The following is a 20,051-nucleotide window of genomic DNA, read 5'->3' as shown; positions in this document are numbered from 1 at the left end:
CAAGAGGTTGCACCGATCTGTCGACTTGTATTTGAGCGAAGAATAATTCGTTCAAAACACGGCATCTTTTTGCGTGTCACTTATTTTTGAAACAAAAGTATATAATCTATATTCTAGAAGACTGTAATTGCGATAGATTTTTAAATGAACAAAGATATTTTTGTTATAATTGAAAGAGATTAAGAAGGACATAGAAAGAGTTGAAAATCATTTGAAAAATCAGAATATGAACTTTTAAAAAGAATAGAATTACTATGATATTGACATGATCTTACGAGGCAATGTTAACAATTTAGAAGATTGCTCTATTTTCTTTTTCTGACTTTTTACCATTGCTGTTTTCTATGCTACACCTGCGAATGTAAAAAAAGTAAGACACCCAGACAATATGTTGAACTATCGTTACCAATATATTATCTTATAACTTTCCACCCATCTGTTTTTACTTGATTTATCTTCTCTTAAGAACTCAATTTATAAACTGAACAATATATAATATCAGTTTAATTATGTAAATTTCATTCTTCATCTTCCACTTATTCTGCCTTCCAAAAGTACAGTCTCCTTTCAACACACTTAATTAAAATCGTAATTGAATTAATTATTAAATAAGACAAAAAATATAAATCGTACAAAACTGGAGAGATACACCACTTTCTACAAACATTCAATTTTCCAAATTGCTTTGGACACCGATTTACGACATACCAATCATTTTTCTCACAGAATATCTCGTTCACACGAATCGGTCCTATTAAACCGTCTCCCGTAAATGCACGGGATTTATCCACGTCACATCCATCCAGGAAATTCTCTCGTGAAATTCAAGCATCTCCTCTCTTCATCTTTCTCCCTGGTGTCTTCTTTTTCGCCAACTAGATCGTTAAACTTACGAAACTTTCTTTTATGGACGAGCGATCACGCGATCCAGTCACTTCATCGTAGATGGATCGTCGTAATTAGGAGCGTCTGCTTTTGGATCAAACTTTTTCGTTCTAGGTCTTGCTCGAGACCGTCTACCGGCATAATATGCCGGTCTAATTGTCGATTCGCCGTTTATATGGAACCGAGCAAACGTGACTTCAATGCACGTTCGAAATTTTCTCTCTCTTTCCCTCTCGCTTTGTAAATTGTTCGAACGAGCTTCTCGTTTTACGGCCAGCACGATCGTGAAACAAATCGTCGAACGAAACGCGAGATTAGAAGCCCACGCACGATTTCCCTTTAAAACCAGAGTTTATCGGTGCCTTGTCGAACGAAAGGGAAAGGTCTTCGTCGAAGAGACGACTTGGAATTCTGTGGAAGACTACCTTTCTTGAGCTTACTTGTTAACCCTGTGTAATTGGATTTTTCGTGTTCACCGGGTTAAATTATGGCCGATTATTATTTTTCTATTTTAGTAGATAAAATAGGTGCCAGATTTAGAATGCTTGTGATAAATACATACGTTATTTGAAAGCTATGCAATAATGTGATGATAATTGGATTGTGGATGTTTATGCTCTGATGATAAGTATAAATACCTGACAATGGACCAAAGGGTAATATGGATACAGAGTGACGATAATATGGAAAGATATACATATAAACGATAAAAAGTAAAATTTATATTACGGTATTTAGTAGTTAAGATATACTCCTTTCGAAGCGTCGCTCCTTTGACAATGCAAAATACATAATAATGATAATATATAAGATGGACTAATATTCAAAACGTATAGATATACGTATAGGTATGTATCTTTTTCAATTCCAAATTGGCCGCTATAGTTAGTTTGAAAAAGGATCAACGACTGGTTTTCAAGATTTACATACTAATATTGCTTGAATTGTTAGAAATATATTGTCCAAATAATATTGTGTTTTAGCGAAAATTGAAAGGAGAAAAGAAAGAAATTTACTATTAATTGTATATTTTCTTTTTGATTAAAGGGTTTATGTTGCACCTACCACTAAACGTTTATAATGATTTTTGGAAAGAGAAATGTTGATCGTGTTAAGTTAATTAAAGATCAGAAATAGTTGAAGAAGTTAATTCAAGTTTCGGCTACTTTTTATTTTATTTTCTACATAAGATAGCAATCTCAAGTGATGTTATACAGAATTATGACTAAAAATTCCATTGATATATAAGGAATAATTTCCTTTTCATTAATTGTCTATTATTAAATCTTTGATCATTCCTATCTAACTATACCAATCATAGTAAATGTGGATTTAAGTACAATTTGGAGTCTTGTTAAAAAATTCCATGTACCGTACAAGGCGATATTTCTTTCTTCTTAGTTCTGAATTAAATTACCACCAGTTTCTCTCTCAATGGTTCTACATTTATTCCACGTTTTAGATCAACTTACTCACGAACTATGTTTGCGAACTAACTACATTAAGTTAATAAACTTGACAAGTCAATTATATAACGTGCGTGAAGTTATTTAGAATGACAAAACTTAGAAAATATTGCTGGATGAAAGAATTACGATTAACATTAAAGACTGTATATATACATTTTACATTAAACATTTTAATTTCTAAGAGAATCTTTTGATTTAGAAATTAAAGTATTACAAGATTAAAAATTTTTAAGTTCGAATTTTCAAAAGCTAGAAACTAAATATAAAATTATCAGTAAGTTTCTAAATTTGGAGTTTCTAAATTTCAAAGCTCGAAATTTTTAAATTTATGAAATTTAAGACCACTTAATCGGGAAGATTTCGAGTTCTGATCCTAAAACTCATTCGAAGTTAGTATGTATCAATAAGAAAATGGTTATTTATGTAAATAGAAGCAATTTCTAATCACCTGCTTCCGGCATTCTCCAGTAAACCAGAAGAGTCATAAAGACAGTACAACGTAAATCTTGTCTGAATAAAACCCAGAAGCACCCGGTTATATCATCGGGGCTCGGAACCGTGTTATGAACCTTAAGGCGCCTAATCGTACAGTCTCGCAATTCGCTCGTCACTTCGAGCACTCCCCTACGAGGGAAATGGCATATCGACCAGCCTCTCGAGAAGCCGAACGAAAAGCTCTATTGCGAATCTTATCATCTGTAACTCGTTCAAAACGCAGCATCTAAAGTACGTACTTCGTTATAGAACAATTAATTGATCAAATTTTTAACGACAAGTAATTTCTTCAGCAGTACATCGCGTGTGTGCGACTTTCAATAATATACAAATATATCGACAGGTAAATTATGATATTACCTCGGATTTCTAGAAACGAAGTACTAAACGTGTATAGTAGTATGTACGTATAACGAAAATCCGACTACAGAATTTTCCAAATTACTGTAAAGATGATAATTTGAAAAGTTGCAACGAAGCATTAAAAATTCTAATTTCTAAAAATTTTACAACCAAACCAATCTTTGCATAATAAATTATATATCACGCGAGTTAATAATAACTTATCATAGTAATTGATACAGCTATAAATAATCAATTAAAGGGACAAAATAAAATAAGAGACCCGTTTCTCTTTCTGTATCTTATTATTTCTCATTTCGGTATTTGAAATTTATCTCAGGATGACTCGCAGACGGTTGAGTAAATCGCGCGCTCGTCCCTCAAGCTGAATGGGATTTCGAGACCGTCTGTCGAAACCAAACGATCGAATCGCTCTGGACAACTTAACGGAGAGAATTGTGCAGCTTTCAGAAACACTGCCCCACTATGTAGAATAAATACGTCTGTTCGCGGTCTGACGTCGATGTTGTCGGTTGCCAGGGAAAGGAAAAGCATTACGATACGCGGTTCGATGTACGTGATTTGTAACCGAAGCCCAGCTTAAGCCGACCATTTTTCGTCTCTTTATACTTCGACCATTATCGTTACTCTAACAAACAGAATAAATTCTTTTTACGAGGATTTGTATCGCAGGGGAACGCGTTGGTTAATTGCTAGCTTATAATTTGTCCGGGGCTTGCTGGATCGATGTTGCGATTCCAAAAGCGTTTCGTTCGGATTGCAATATCATTCTTTAATAACGTGCTATGTAAATGGTTTGGCAGATAACAAGAGAGGAGTGTTTTTATGAAACAAATGATCGGTAGATGATAAGTTTAAATCGATCGATAGAGAAAGATAGATTAATTTTGTAATACTCTAACAGACTGACTAAAGTACAGTGGATAAAATATTGGGAAAAGTATTAGCACATTTAGTTCCTTAAAGATAGTTTTATATGAATAATATAGCTTACGATTAGTATAAGAAAAGTAGCAATGTGATACTATTTTAATTTATTATTATCGGTGTAATCGCTTTTTCGAATAAACATTTAAATACACGCAATTTCTTTAAAAGATCGTATTAGTTGATCAAAGAAATTTTCACATAATTCCACGCTCTTTTCCAGCGATTAACTTAGTTTCACTATTCCAAACCTATAAAAATCATCGATGGTAGAATTCAAAAGTTGTTTAGAATTCTCTGTAATGGAGCTGATTTGAAGAAGCTGATGGAGGTAATTTGAGCTGAGCGATTTATACTATTTTAATTGAATTACAATGTTAAATAAATTGATCTTTGTGATAGTTTCTACTACGATTACCACAAGAAGACATTCTGAGAGTGAATAATCCGTATAAATAATTTTCATGTTCATAATAATATCTTTACAAAGTTCGTTTGCATAACAGCACTATAAGTTACGAATTAATCAAATCCTTTTTTTCAATAATAATAATAATTATTGTTCTTGTTGCTATTATTATTATTAGTTATTTATGCACAGGCACACTCTGATACAGGAAAGATACGATAATAAAAAAGGAACAAATATCTGCCATTAGTGACAATAACGGATCATAAATGGTACGGAAATATCAGAAAATTACTGCATTTCTAACACCTTTTTTTAAATACAGAAAGCGATTCGCAAAAGTAATCTAATCGATGAGCAAGTAAATAAACATGTTTGGAAATGCGAATAATGCAACTACTAGAAGCGTAATTGGTTGTGCACAGGATGTGTGGAAAATTGGGAATCTTCTGAAAGATCTCGATGGAGCAGTAAGCTTAACAAGCTGTAGAACCTCTGGGCAGTCAATTTAATGGTTTACAATTTATCTTAAATTATGAAACTCAATTATTTTGCAATGGAAAACATAAGGCAATCATGAAATGTCTCGTATATGATGTTATTAAAATAACGACGCATCATTTTATAAGGCTAACAACCATCTGTTTTATTTCAAATATTGCATCACATTTATTTAATCATCCGTTCATGCTTCCCTTATAAACGAATTTTCGTCCTTCTGTTCTACTTTCGTTTATGAACGTTTAAGGCAATCATTACACATATCGAATTTTATGAGCCAATCAGAAGCTGATTTTTAATAACGAACGTAAATCAAGTAAACTTATAATGTAACGTTAACTGTCCGATACGAATGAATAAATGATACAATTAACTTTAAAGTAACGAAATGTTGTTTCGACAAAATATACAAATACGAGAATCTTTTTTATCTTTCCAGAAATATTGATTTAACGAATTACACAGAATATAATATCCGTTTAAAGACATTAATTCATTATAAATTTTCTCACTTTGATTACTTCCTTCGTACTTTACGGTTAATTAGGAGTTAATTGGCAAAATTGTACAGTCTTTGTCATCCTTTATCGGACCAAAATGTGTAGGTACGTTATTGTCTCGAGAACGTATGTATAATTTTTACCGTTTGTCTTGGAAAGATACCGATCTAGTTAATTGGGAACTTTACCTTGAAATACCTCACATAATTGAATCAAACGGTAATTTGAAACGAATTTAGCTACGCGAAACCATTTGGTTCATTAAACAAATGTCTTTTATTATCATTTCAACAGTATGCAAATTTAATCTTCCAACATATTTGAACGGAACCAACCATTTGGATTCTACGAAAAAGTGGAGTTACTAATAAACACATAATTTTTTAAAATCTATTCTTCTTTCCAGATTTAAATCATAGAAATATCGCCGTCTAAAATTATATAAATATAAATTATATAGCCGTCTCAAAGGCAGCCAATATACAGGAAAGGACATATCCAGAGTTAAATATATGTTTGTATGAGAAGTCACTATGAAGAATCATGCTACCCATGTAAGATCTAATTTCTCTCAATTCTAATTAAAGTTGATTAACAAACATTCAACTAATCATTTTTAAACGAAATCCATTATTATAATCTTAACGAATCAATCTTAAATAAAATTGTTTAATAAACAATTAAACAACCAATTCAAAATCAGTTGTAAGTAAAATTCCTCAACAAGAATTCCTTATAACGAATGATTTCTAAAGAAAATTTCTCAACAGATTCTTAACGAACCATCTTCGACTAAAATTCAAGTAAAATTCCTATCTCTTTATCTTTCATCCAAATAAATAATCTCGTGAAAAAAGTCGGTCTATTTTCATGGCGAACGTTTGTACGAGCATCGTGAACCATTCACACGCTCGAGATCCTTGTACGTCGGTATATAAGGACGTGAACGCGAGCAGATATGCCGTCGAAGCGAAATTACGCGGAGTTTGTTCCCTGGAGGCTGTTCGAGGAGGATATGCAAGAAGAACGCTGTTTCGAGCGTGGCCTCATTAAACCGGTCTGCCACTGTTAGACGCTCGTCCGGCACTTCGAAACGAAAACGCATCCTCCGAGTTCCGTGGCTATCAATTGCTGGTCCATAGGGTCGAACGTGATTTCGAAAGGCCGCGTTTTCCTCTTACGGTTCGCCACGCGAGGATAAACTCGTGCATCGTACGACCTCGCGGCTACATTCGCGTATGGATGAATTTCTTGATCATTTCCACCGAGGTGAATGGTTCCTTAAACTCGACTTTATGACGTTTCTCGCGTCTCCTTTGCATATAAATCGAACTGTTTTTCCTTGTTATTTTTCTATTTGGTTTCTTTGAAATAACTTTGAAAGTGGCAAGGGGATAAAATGAAGTGAAAAATATCTCATCGGTGAAACATTAACGATGTACATTTAATATTCGATAAATACTTGTTAACTTTCATGCATCTTATTTTCAATTGAATTGTCAAATGATAAAATATTAATATGATAAAGAGACAAGCACGTGTAAGTTTACGTTTCTCTTATTGAGAATAAAAAAGTAGAATTTCTATATACTATGGCATTAGATTGTTCGCATTGTTGCACCTATATCATTTATCGACAAATTAAGTCAACCTGACACAAGGAGAAGGAATTATTATTATTATTAAGAAAATTGGACGAATTACGAACTACAAATCGTTATTACTAATAAATATTACGGTTCATATTTTACTATTTGTAGATGAGAAATACAAGTATTTAATTGTGATTAAAACATTTCAAATGAACTCGATTAGTGAAAATTCATTGATCACTATTCTATGATTTTTACTTGCAGTAACAATTATTAATTTATCACAGTTTTTAAAATGTTTACAAGTAAATTTCCATAGCTTTGAAGATTGCATTTGCTAAGATCAGACTTTCGATAAAGTTCTTCAATTATAGCCATACTCGTATACCGGCCAAACGAAACATCGCATGATCTGAGATTTTGAGTAGGACACTGTGCATTTTATTATTATACAAATTTTTGTTTAATTTTACTCGTAATTTTTACACTACGGAAAGCGTGGGTGATTGGAACTGACAGGCAAATAATTTCACGATTTAACACGCTGTAACCGATCCTAACACCGTAATCTTAAACATAACAGAGTTAAGTTATGTAGAAAACCAGTAAAAAATAATATTAAACTCGTAAGAACGAGGCGTTCGTTGCTATAATCAGAAAACAAACGTATTATTTTACTATCAAATATCGTCGCTTCTTGAAATGGCTTTGGAAGTAACGTATAGACAATATACGATCTAAATTTTGTAGATAGTTATGGAAACCATGTGTGATAACGCGATTCACGTTTTGCAAGAGGCAATTTTGATAACGATGAGTCATACGTTGAGTCTAAGCTGAGGATGTTTCGAACGATAGTTAGTTTCATATTTTACTCAATACGAGAATCGGAATATTATGAGACATAAATAAAAAAAATAATGAGCAAGCTATAAGATAAATTTTATTGAATATCTCAACATAATTCAATTTGTATTGACATTTATAGCAATTTTTATAATACGTCTTCTGTTCGTAATTAAGGATATTAATATCACTGATTTCGTGCATTTTAAATATGTTGTCAATAGACTGAATGATATATCGCAACTTTCACAAGATTAAGTGTTTTTAAATAAATTTATCTTCAGCATCTCAATTTTTCAGTATAAGTTTCATGTCATTTAATACATATTTATACAATATTATTAATTTCTTACTAAGCATACGGCGTTGCATTTAAAAATACGATTCACAGTTTACGACACACGAAATAAAAGAATAAATTTCTCTTTTAACATTAACGCTTTAAAACTGGAACATGATTTTTATTTCGAATCATTCAAAACATTTTCTTACGAGAATATGCAATTGATTTAAATCTTCTGCAGTAGATTTTGATACTCGGTGTTTAGATAAAACGAATAAATCGAGAAGTAATCTATAATTTGAAAAAAAAAAAAAAAATTGTAGCCTATACAAATTTCGTATCGTCAAAAATGCTCTTCCAGGGAAAAAATTAATTTCAACTAAATTCTCGCAGAGAATTTTGAAACTGTAGACTAAACTAAATTTATAGATCGATATAAATAAATACGCGTATACTTTTCATACCGACTATACAATCGGTAAAGAAGAACATAGATCGTTTGCTAGCGCCAGTTGTAAAGCGTCCAATTAATTCACCGAACTACCATCGGTAAAAGAGACGTCTGTAACTTGCAGACTTTCTACTTCTTGCATGCTTCTGTTTGCTGGGTATCTCTATTCTTGCGACGACGGCCGCGAGAATCCCTTGTTTTCTGTTTTTCTTATATGGTCAGAAGCCTCTATTTAAATAAATGTGGCGAGATCAGAGACCTACTCCTATACCGGTTAAACGCTAAGTAAAATTTCTATATAATTTCCTTTGCTGCGAGCGAATGAAACATTTAATCAATTCTATTAAATTATTTCTCTATTTCCTTGAAATTATTTCTGAAGATTATTGAAATACACAGTATATGAATCATTATAACACTGATTATAATGTACTTTTGTTTCATTTTGAAATTCATTTTCTTCAAATTATTGTACATCCAAAATAAATTTGCTCGTAATATTACTTTGAAATCCATCAATTCCTTCTGGTATTATAAGAAAAAAAAAAAAAAAAAAAAAAGAAGAATAGCTGTCTAACCAGTTACTACAACACCATATAATTTCAATCTAATCAATATATGTGATACTATTAAAAAATGAAACTTTTAATTGAAAAAAAAATTGCTCCGTCCGAAGCAACAAAAGATGAGGATTTTCGTTGATAATTTTATGCTACCATAAGACAAGGGGATATTTTTGAGTCGAGACATTGGGACTTACGACGATTCGTTTCAGCAATAGCGACAATCTCTTCTACTTTTATATTCGTCATGTTATCGTGGTTTCTCCCGAATGATGTCTTAACTAATTGTAACGATCTGACCGATCGAAGGCCACCCGAAGGAATTTCACGATTGCTACCTAATCGTTCAAAGCCTTATGTTCGTCCAAATATCTGCGCTTCGGGCGCGCGGAAGTGCGTGAATGACGAATCTAACGAGCGCTCGATGAACAATCAATCAGTATGAATGATTTCGAATGTCTTCTATCTGAGCCCTACCAAACTCTCGAGCGGATCGAGCAAATTAGAATCGCTAGGTCTGACGTTTCGGAAAGAATTCAGAATCGCTTGGTCTATCAACGGCAAACGTCTTTCATTGTTACAGAGAGAAATTAGAATCGTATCGAGAAAATCAAATTCGTTTATTCGTCACTATTTGTATTTCATTCTAAGAATCGTCTCGAGAAGCAATCCTTTCGTGCTGCTATTTTCTTGCTGCAACGATCGAGTCATGAGATTTTGAAGCTTCGCTACGCACGTTCGCTTCGTTTCGATCGCACATTTTGTGTTTAATATTCCTTTATATTCGTTTGGCGTGCGATAAGCGTAATGTCTCGAATGAACGTGACGAATTCGCGAGCACGCACAAAAATTAAAAATGAAATGAAGTGTTTTACAGATCTTGGCGCAAGGATATACAATATTTACATTTATTTTGAATATTGTAATTTCCAATATCGGTTGCGAGGCAAGTCCGACAATAATCATTCCACTTCTCCTTGCTTTCTTTATCTTTCACCACCTTTTATATAAAATACTGTTAAGCTTTGAATAATTCAATAACCATCTGATATCGATCCTTGTAATTTGAAGATTACTGAATGATTTATGTAATATAGAGTATAACTTTTCGTGAATATATTATTCTGAATTATGAATTCTGAATTATGAATATATTATTATTTTAAAGAAACCGGAAAATTTCTGAGTAATTTTATATAATATCCCGGATCTTCAAACTAAATATCGAGTCAGATGCTTGAATTATTATATAATTACGTTTTATTATATTTATTTTTAAATGAGGAAGAGTTCTATTTATCTGAATTTCTATCTATTTAATTCTTATAAAAATATAATTATTCTATTTTATTTATCGAGCCACAGCAGCAGCGTTGAAAAACACTTCATTTTTATTACTAAATGATTTAATTTACATAATAGAAACAATATATCATGGATAATGAAAGTTATCGATTTAAATATTCTCAGTGCTATGAAAATAGGACAACAATTTCTTTTACTAAAAAATATTTCGTATAGTAGTAGATCGTTATGATGGTAATGACCAACTATTGTAATTAAAATCATGTTTATGTGCTTTCTTAAGTCATTACTCTTTGTTAACGGTACTTCTTACAACAAACATTGTAAAAGCAAGTAAAATTCAATTATTACAATCGTACAATAGTTCTTATTACATAAAGTAATTTTATTTGAAATTGAATAAACGAGACTAAATAATTTAATTGAATTTCCTCCTTTAATTTTGAAGACATCCAAAGTAGTACATACATTTTATTCATCCAACCCAGTATATCGACTATCATCTTCTACTTTTATTTCCAATCATCGACTCTTTCAATCCTAATAAAGACCGATTTTAAACAAACTTATTTCCAACTTAGATCCATCTTCGCACACTTTATAAACGCTTTTTAACTGTTCCCTGATAGTCTCAGTTTTACGGAATGTTTTATAGTGGCCATTATTGCTTTGACGTTCACGTTTAGGTAGTTATTATCGATTACCTCGAAACGTTCAGGTTGAGGAAGATACGAGGAAAGTTAGGAGGGCAACTTCATCATCGGCCAACACCTTCGATAATTAAAGTTCAAAGCGTTCGAGTGCTAGTTGTAAGTAGACATGCAACGACGTCTGATAATTGCTCGATGATAACAACGTTTGATAAGCGTCTAACAACTGCTACGCGGGTTAGGGCATTAGAAAAATTCGCGTTATCTTAAATTGCGCTTGACCCCTACGAAAGACAAGAATCGCTACTCTTCGGCTACCTCCTGTTTGAAACGTTTTTACAAGCATTGCCCTTCGTTTTGTACTTTTTAATTATCTTGTTGTAAGGTGGTACGTGAAATACATCCACTTTGTATATCCAGTTTGAATTCTCATTTAGGATATTTGATACTATTCGAAATTGAATAATTCAGTAGCAATTTGATAACGACCAGTGTGATAAATATTGAACGAGGAGATCGACCAGGGAAATTATCTGCGCTACCTGCATATATTTGCACTTGATCGTTCATTACGAATTGCGATATACAGTTACAAAATTCTAATATAAAATGATTGGAATTTCATTAGCTATTATTAACTTCCATTAATAACAATATGTATAGTAGATATTGGAGAAATAAACACATATATTATGCAGAACTTTATTCGTACAGGCGATATAAGTTTAGCAAATTGTTGATGTTTAGAAATATTTAATATTTAATTTATTCAGGAAATTATGTTATCTCTCTTATCAAGATTTATTGTGATTATGCATATATTACTTATTAAGGATTAGTATTTAATTTTAGCAAATTATCGTTGCTTAAGAACATTTAAAGTAATTTATTACAGAAGTTATGGTATTTTCCACGTAAAACCTATTTATGACTACATACTACTTATTATTGTATTTTATTGTAATTAGTATACTATTAATAACACAGTTCAATTCTATATTCTATGTGATCTAAATGCTTGACGATAATAATGAATGCAAACATGGTAGTAATATACTTGTTATCATGCTAGAATATTTGCATAATGTTTATGATAATTAAGTAAGAAACGTAATTTACATACTATCACTTTGCAAAAAATAAGACAATTAGATAGAATAACAGGATTAGAATGACAAAGTTCACAGAAGAATAAACTTTACCATTTTGTTACAAAATGATACATCGATAAATGTATTGCTCGTGTTATTATTATGAGAATGTTTTTTAGAATTCATTACAATTAATAAACTGAAAATAACAAGCATCTGATTGATAAAAATAATCCTTAGTGTTTCTTGTAAAATTACTATTTTTGAGTTGTCTTACTTTCGTAACAATATTATCACAAATAAACCAATAGACAGATTCTATATATTCTCTTCCAAGAAAAAAGGATCGACTGATTTTGATGATAAGTAAGTTTTGTACAAGTGAACACACTATGATGAATAAGTACTGTCTATTGCCGTTAATACATTTATTTAAAAAACTAAAAATAAAATTAGTCAAAATTAATAATAAATAAAAATTAGTAAGAACTAATTGCTAAGAACAAATGGAAGAACTTATCTGATCTGTATGTTTCTTGACAACGCAATGTATTAATAAGTTATACTAAATATTGTTTTACAACTACTACTACAGACATTTAACCCCGCTATGTTATCTGGAATATTTTCCACCTAATCGTTCTTTTCTATCACTAAAAGCTATTTACATTTTCACGATAATACGAAACAGCTGTTCCGAATATTCTTTACGATGCGAGTTGAACACACTAAGGTTTTTTCTAAAAACATTATATTACATTGTTTATTGGAAAATTGAAGTTACGACGTAAAACTTCGAAGATCATAGGAGGATCAAACATATGAGGTATAAAATATATCGTCTGTAGCACTCACCCTTGCAGCGGAAACGAAGTATCGTCCATTTTTCTTCTTTTTTCCCACTGCAACCATCTGCAACATCATAAGGAATATACACGTACATAAGCGCGTTCTTACATTCTGAAAGCAAACGAGAAAGCCGATGAAAAAGACCTAACTCGAAATTTAACCTGTGATTATGATTGCTCTTACAAACGGCTCAAGGAAATTCCAATATCAATTGACTTCGAACTCGAGTTTAGCAAAAAAATGTTTTGATCGCGCTTCGATTTACGATTGTAAATTAGCCAATTTCAACGTAACACGCACAGTCACAAAAGAAAATACGTAATGTAATTTAAGTTACAGCATTTGAAATATTGATGCAGGTCTGTTTCTTCTTTCTTTGCTTTTCAGTGCAATTATTAATTTTGCTTAAAATTAGATATAATACTCTTTGGGAAAGCTAACCATTATGAAATAACACAATACGAGGAAATTGTTGTTAGTAATATATTAATTATAAAAAAATATAGATGTTACGCCACGAGGCTTAGTATAGATCGTATTTCTAACCGACGCTCGCGGTTCTACAGCGTCGCAGACGGATCGTCTTATCTGCCCAATGAAAAATATACGATGTACCGACGAGCGCATAATTGTTAGCAAGCAGCGAGTTCCAGAAACGTCGATTTCGGTCCGTTATTTTATTCTCACAAGGAAGGCGGCCTACATGATCATAGGCGCGAATGGTGGCGTGATCCGAACGTAGTTGGGGGTCGTCTCCCCGAGAAGACAAAGAATTGATCTAAGGGCAATCAGTCTCATTTGAAGATTCAAACGACGTACATCGAGAGGTCTGACGATTGAAATTAAAGTCGCTTAGTCTAACGAATTCATTGAAAGATATCGTAAAGTCGGGTCGAATTTCTGTAACGCATTAACTGTATTCATCGCTAAATAATTTGTGACGCTTTTATTATTACATAATTTATTGTTAAATATACAAGTTATATTAACCTGTTAATACAGTGTTAAATTCATTGAACCATCTCTGTTATCTTAACCGAAACAGGGAAACGACTAATTCGCGGCGTGGGTTATACGAATCGTAGCGAGAATTTACGCCTCTCACTGACGCGTTTTCCTCGCGACCGCGTCTCTCCGCGAACGGTCGTAACAATAGATATACGAAGCAGTTTATAATTCTTCTTGATAATATTTGAAATAATAAGAACAGGTAATCTTTATATTATTCCTCGCAAAATATAGTTATAACCAGTAGCAGTAGTAGAAGTACACTAATCTAAAACATGAAATAATTTGTTAACCAACTCTTAGCTCCAAATACTTTTTATATTCTCTCCGATTTTTTGATTAATAAGATATGTAATTTATAAGAGAGTTTCGATAATTATCCGCGATGTTATCTTCCCAAAAGTTAATAATAAAGTAGCCCTCAAAATTAATTTCGATCATGCTGCAACACAGGTAAAATACTTATTAATAACGACACTGGGCTCTCATGTAGATAATTTGGTTTGTACGTGTTTTGAGACACGAACATTCTGCTTCCTTTAATAAAGATGCAGCCATCTACGTTCATAAATCATAATCTTATTTTATCTCGAGTCAAACTTCCTTTTATCTTCTCCACCTTCCTTAAAATTCATGTTCCAATTTTAGTAGACGAAATAAACGTGTAAATGATTTATTTTCGATATAAGATTCGAATCGACTTGCAAATATTTTTCTTTTTTAAACCTTTTAATCAAATACAAACCAATTTGCAATATATCTGGTATCATCCTTTAAAATAACAAATATTCGATATAAATAAAAATACGGCAGCTGTAACAGCAGTGTTTTAATTGCTTATGCATACGATGGCCATCATTTCTATGCATCTATAGCAAATTAAAAATACAAAAATATCGACTACGCGCATAGTAGAAGATATCAAAGCATAATATCAATTACAATGTTCAACGTGTGAAATGAACTTCTATTTATGTTCCATTTCTACAGTTATAGCGATAGAAATATAGATTTACACAAACATCCGCGGTCTATCTATCCATTATAGTCATAAATTTAAATGTAGTGGCTAGAGAAAATATTGGCATATGCTCTTGTTTCTTAATAAACCAGTTTTTCATTAAGTTCTATACATTTCGCTTATCAGATATCAAATTTCTCTACTTCTATGAAAGTACTACTAAACGATACGAAATGCAACAAATTTCGACCGAATTAATTAGTATGCAACAGTTATAATAAATACAATGATGTGTCAATAGCAATTTTCGTAGCCACTGTATACCTAATAAATTCTTTCGAAATCAATAAATCGCCACGATATCGATGCTATATCTTCTCAAGACGAGAACCTGTACTTTCTCAAACCCGTTCCAACCATCGCATACCTCTCCATAGGAAACCACTGGAGAATTAAATCAACTTCCGGCGATCGTCGATCCAAATCGTTTCCACGTACCATTACGACCGAATCGGCATCGACATCGATGGATCTCTGGCGGACGTAGCGCGATCGAAGTCCGCCGGGGCTCGTGTTTATTAGCGCGCAACGAGCCTTTTATCGGACACGAAGAAGGCCTCACGGTGCTATATAACTCGATTCGAGGCAGAATCGAGACGAGTTGGGGCGATTCGCTCGCAGGCACGGGTCGCGAGATGGAAGTTCTTTAGGGCGTGGTAGATGCATTATGGATACTGTTTTACGAAGCACGCATCGATGCAACTTCGACCCGCAACCTGGACCCTGTGCTTTTATTTCGCTTCGCGCTCGTCGAGTATACACGCTGCTGATTGCTCGTGCTGCGCGAGCGAGCACGTGGATCCAGCTAATGGAACGTTCTGTGTGCACGTGTTCTCGTTTGCGTGTATCGGGCTACTTCAATTAGAAGATTTTTCGATTCGACCGTGTAGTGCAGGTAACTATACGGATCGTATATTGGTATTGAAATTAATCGAGCTACTCCTTTCCATCGGCTTACGTACATACCTGCGATCTACGAGGTTCGCGGAAGCGGTTGAGTTTGAAGAGGTTTGGAGGGTTTTAACGTAGAACACGGTTGTTGATTTTGTGAAATGAATTGGGTATATTGAATTTGAAAGCTTGTAAGGAAAGCTACTGTTTCTTGGAAAAGTTGAAATGGTAACTCGAGGAAATTACGTTGGTTGTTGTAGTTCTGGGTTTCTAATGTTAGCTACAGCAGCTACAAAAAGTATTGACGCGCCGTTGTGTCTATTATAGCATTACATACTAACTAACTATGTTCAAGTATTTTAAATTTCGTATAATTTAGTAATATTTTTATATACCTACAAAGCTTTTTTACGATGAAAATCAAACACAGAATCAAACAGATGGCTTAATACGGAATTTTTTAATGGTAATCGTTAAATTATATTCCGTCGTGTTAGATCGTGTTGCATTCTTTACATACTGTAGAATTGCATTTATCTCAACTCGTCGGAGGACAAGCAGCTCGCGTAATAGCAATTCATTTTTGCCATTTTAGGTTCTTTGTTATTAAATTTTAAGAATGAGCAGGATCTAACTGCACTAACTTGCAAAATCTCCTACGCATTTCCAAAGCATGTTGACTCATTATCCGTATGATATATAATTAGAATGGCTCTTTGTTTTGGTAACTGAGTAGACATACGTCCGCAAAGGATTAAAAACTCGCGAAACAAAATGGACCAAGATGCAAACTCGATTCTACAGCAGAGTATGAATCTGATATCTCCATATCGGATCGTCGCCGAGTGGCATGGAAACAGAAAGCGGTAGCTATCCGGCAGCAACTTGGCAGCACGAGAGACAAGATAAATTACCAAGCGTGGACGAGCGCATCCTGATCAGCTGGTAGCTCGGACTTTTGATGGAATCGTGCACGACGCTGGGTCTGACCAGCATCGAATCTAACAGTGAACGTCGCACCATCGAGGCGAGAGGGCTCGAATGCTAATGGCAGATGCGATGCTCGATGCCGGACGAAAACATTCCAGCCGTGCTGAGATCGTCTATCGGCCCGACCCTCTTCGTTAGCGCGACTACAAAGAGTTCAGCCACTCACCGGGCCCAGACCGCGCTTCGCCTTTGTCTAAACCGGACATTTTCACCGGCTGGTCACTTCCTACAAGAACCGTGATTCATTCGTCGGTATTACGTCGACTGGTGCGTATCAGTCTGGTATCTTTACAACCGGGGACCGCCCGCGCTTCTACTGGAATGTGCCAACTGCGGACGCTTAACCTGGCGTAACGGTAGGTTGTCTTTCATTTCTTCTTCCTGGAGCTTTCGAACCGTTCGCTTTGTATAAGATCCATTTGGATGATTTGATTCGGTATGTGGTATCTTTGGTGAACATTTACGAGTTTCTAACAATGACTTGCATGATTAGAACAGCGATGACTGGCCGCCTATTGCATAAATATTGTACGCCCACTTTTAACATTTTCGAGGAAAACGGTTAAAATAATTTAATGGTACTTTATAATTAAATAAACATGGATGATGGTCCTTGGGGATCTCCATGTACACGCTAAATACAGGAAACAGAAATGTTATTTTTTGATAAATTTAAGAAATAGATATGAAAATGATTTTTAAGCAGCATAAAGAAACGGTGGAGAATTATTTGTTACATATAAAAACAAATATTACAGAAGATGAACGTGCAATATTTGTGCAGTAAGCCATCGACGTTCGAATGGATGTGATTTGGGTGGAAATTTAATACAGTAGGGCTCCGATTAATCGGATCTCTTCTATTTTTAAATTCGTGGAAGAAACTAATTTATATAAAATTGAGAAAATAGATCAAATTTAGACGCAGATATATCATATTATAAACGGAAATCTTCTAAGGAGAAAGAACTTACTTTGGTATAGAAAATTCGTTTTCACTTGTTCCTCGTGGGGCTTCGATTATCCACCGAGCATTAAATCGGTTAATCGAAGTCCTACCGTATTGTGAAGATAATTTTTATGTCCCTGTAATTGATTAGCACGTAATCATTTAGCCAAAAATTAACCAAAATTTGTAAAATGTCTTTTAAAACTTTTTTTCGCTTTAAAAATTTTTTAAACTTTTCAGAAGTTCTTATGTTTATCGCACACAATATCGTATGTTTTATATTTAATTGGTAATTTGACACGCTATTTGCCCAATGATTAATGGCTAGAACAAAACGTTTAATCGATGTAATTACATGTCACGTTATATCGGTGAAATATATTTAGGATGAATGAAAGCTTTGTCAATCGCAAAAGTTACGCTCATGTTCTTCGTTTAATATAAATAGAGTACAGGTATGATAGATTTAGTTAGGTGATTTGCGTATTTACGCGGACGATTTATGTTTTAATATAGGTAGTTTGTACCTGCATTGGAACTTATTTGCAACTTAATTCAACGATTCGATTCGACGTTTGGTACTGTGGAAATAATTTGTGCCAGCATATGATTGATTTATGTCTAGCTAAGCTTATATTTGCATCGGAATGTAAACATAATTGAATGATTTAATTCGACGTTTCGTATTGCAGATACAACGTGTGTTTGATATATGTACAATTGTATTGCAGAAGAGATTTAATCGGATAGATTGACTTTTTTGGTACGGTTACAAACATTTTTATAGTTCCTGTGATCGCTTTATTTCTGTGGTCATCATTGCATATAATAACGATTTCTATGAGCAATACACATATTCTGCATATAATTGTTCTATGTTAAAAGTTGAAAGATAACTCGTTGCTAGATAAGGCTATCGATCTTCTCAATGGAACGTCTGCATTTCTAATTTTAGAATTGCATAAAAAAGAAGAAAAGAGCCAATCGACAAGCCCCTACGTATCAAATTATCACGTAAAATATTTTTAATAAATCTTTCTATATCGGATGAGTATATACGTAAACATCTCTTAAACAAATCTCTTTACGTGAAATTCTTGTACATAAACACCCTTCAACGAACCCTCTTACATGAAATCAGTGTACGAACACCTTTCAACAAATTCTTTTACATCAAATAAATACACAAACGCCTCTTAACAAACCATTTCGTATTAAATAACTATACAAACTCTAATTATTTTAATTAATGAAACCCAATGAGAGACAAGCTCCTCGAAGGGTACATTAACAAATGTCATTGCTCCCATTAAAATGTCAGTATCTCATGCCCCCACATTTCTGTCACGAGTTCGTCCAGTCAGACAACGCAACTATCCAGCTCTCAATAAATTAACGACTAATATCGCATTGGCTTGGCCAGCGCAATTACAATGTGTCCAATCGATCTAATGGCTCTTTACTCATTGTCTGAATACGTGGGTTCCACCGGGACACCGGTCAGGAACGTTAGCCGGTTGACGTACCCCTTGCGGACTTTCACGGCGAGACACCTGTGACGTGGTCGAGGCATTGTGCCGACATTTTACAGGTGACTCCACCTTCTGCGATCCAGGTTTATACTACCACCTCGGACACTGCCGCGTTGTATTATCTTGCCGCTAACCCGTAGATCCTTCGACAAGATACCCATTGTCCGGGAAGGTTACCGTACTGCCCACACTGAGCCTCTACCACGTGCACTCTCCCCCATATTCATCCGTCCGTCTGAACAAATGCTCGGCTCTTTGAGCATCTTGTTCTTCTTCTTTCTCTTCGTCCTCTCATTTCTGATGTTGGTTACCTTGTTGTACTATCGTTTTCAGCGAGGTTGGATCGATAGAAAGGAAAGACTAGGAAATGGTCGGAGCAAAAGTTTACAGCGAATGCGAAAAGTACCGACTCGCCGTTGCATCGTTTAATTCTTAACTGTTCCACGTCCATTAATTTATGAACTGAGAAAACTGTGTTTAA

General features: G+C 33.9%; 1 protein-coding gene across 2 annotated transcripts in view; it reads right to left on the bottom strand.

Moving 5' to 3' along the window:
• The window catches only part of LOC139998191 (uncharacterized), a 440,340-nt gene that overhangs the window by 74,565 nt on the left and 345,724 nt on the right, over positions 1–20,051 (bottom strand). For both annotated transcript variants that reach the window (XR_011803208.1, XM_072022546.1), the window contains exon 8: positions 13,186–13,242. Coding sequence is in view for 1 of the 2 variants with exons in the window: in XM_072022546.1 (XP_071878647.1) it covers positions 13,186–13,242 (57 nt within the window). In the remaining variant the exon portion in view is untranslated. The remainder of the gene's footprint in view (positions 1–13,185; positions 13,243–20,051) is intronic.

This window comes from Bombus fervidus, chromosome 2, assembly GCF_041682495.2.
Source record: "Bombus fervidus isolate BK054 chromosome 2, iyBomFerv1, whole genome shotgun sequence".
Classification (NCBI taxonomy): domain Eukaryota; kingdom Metazoa; phylum Arthropoda; class Insecta; order Hymenoptera; family Apidae; genus Bombus; species Bombus fervidus.
Note: the sequence above shows the minus strand (reverse complement) of the source record. Positions and strands in the feature narration are given on the sequence as shown.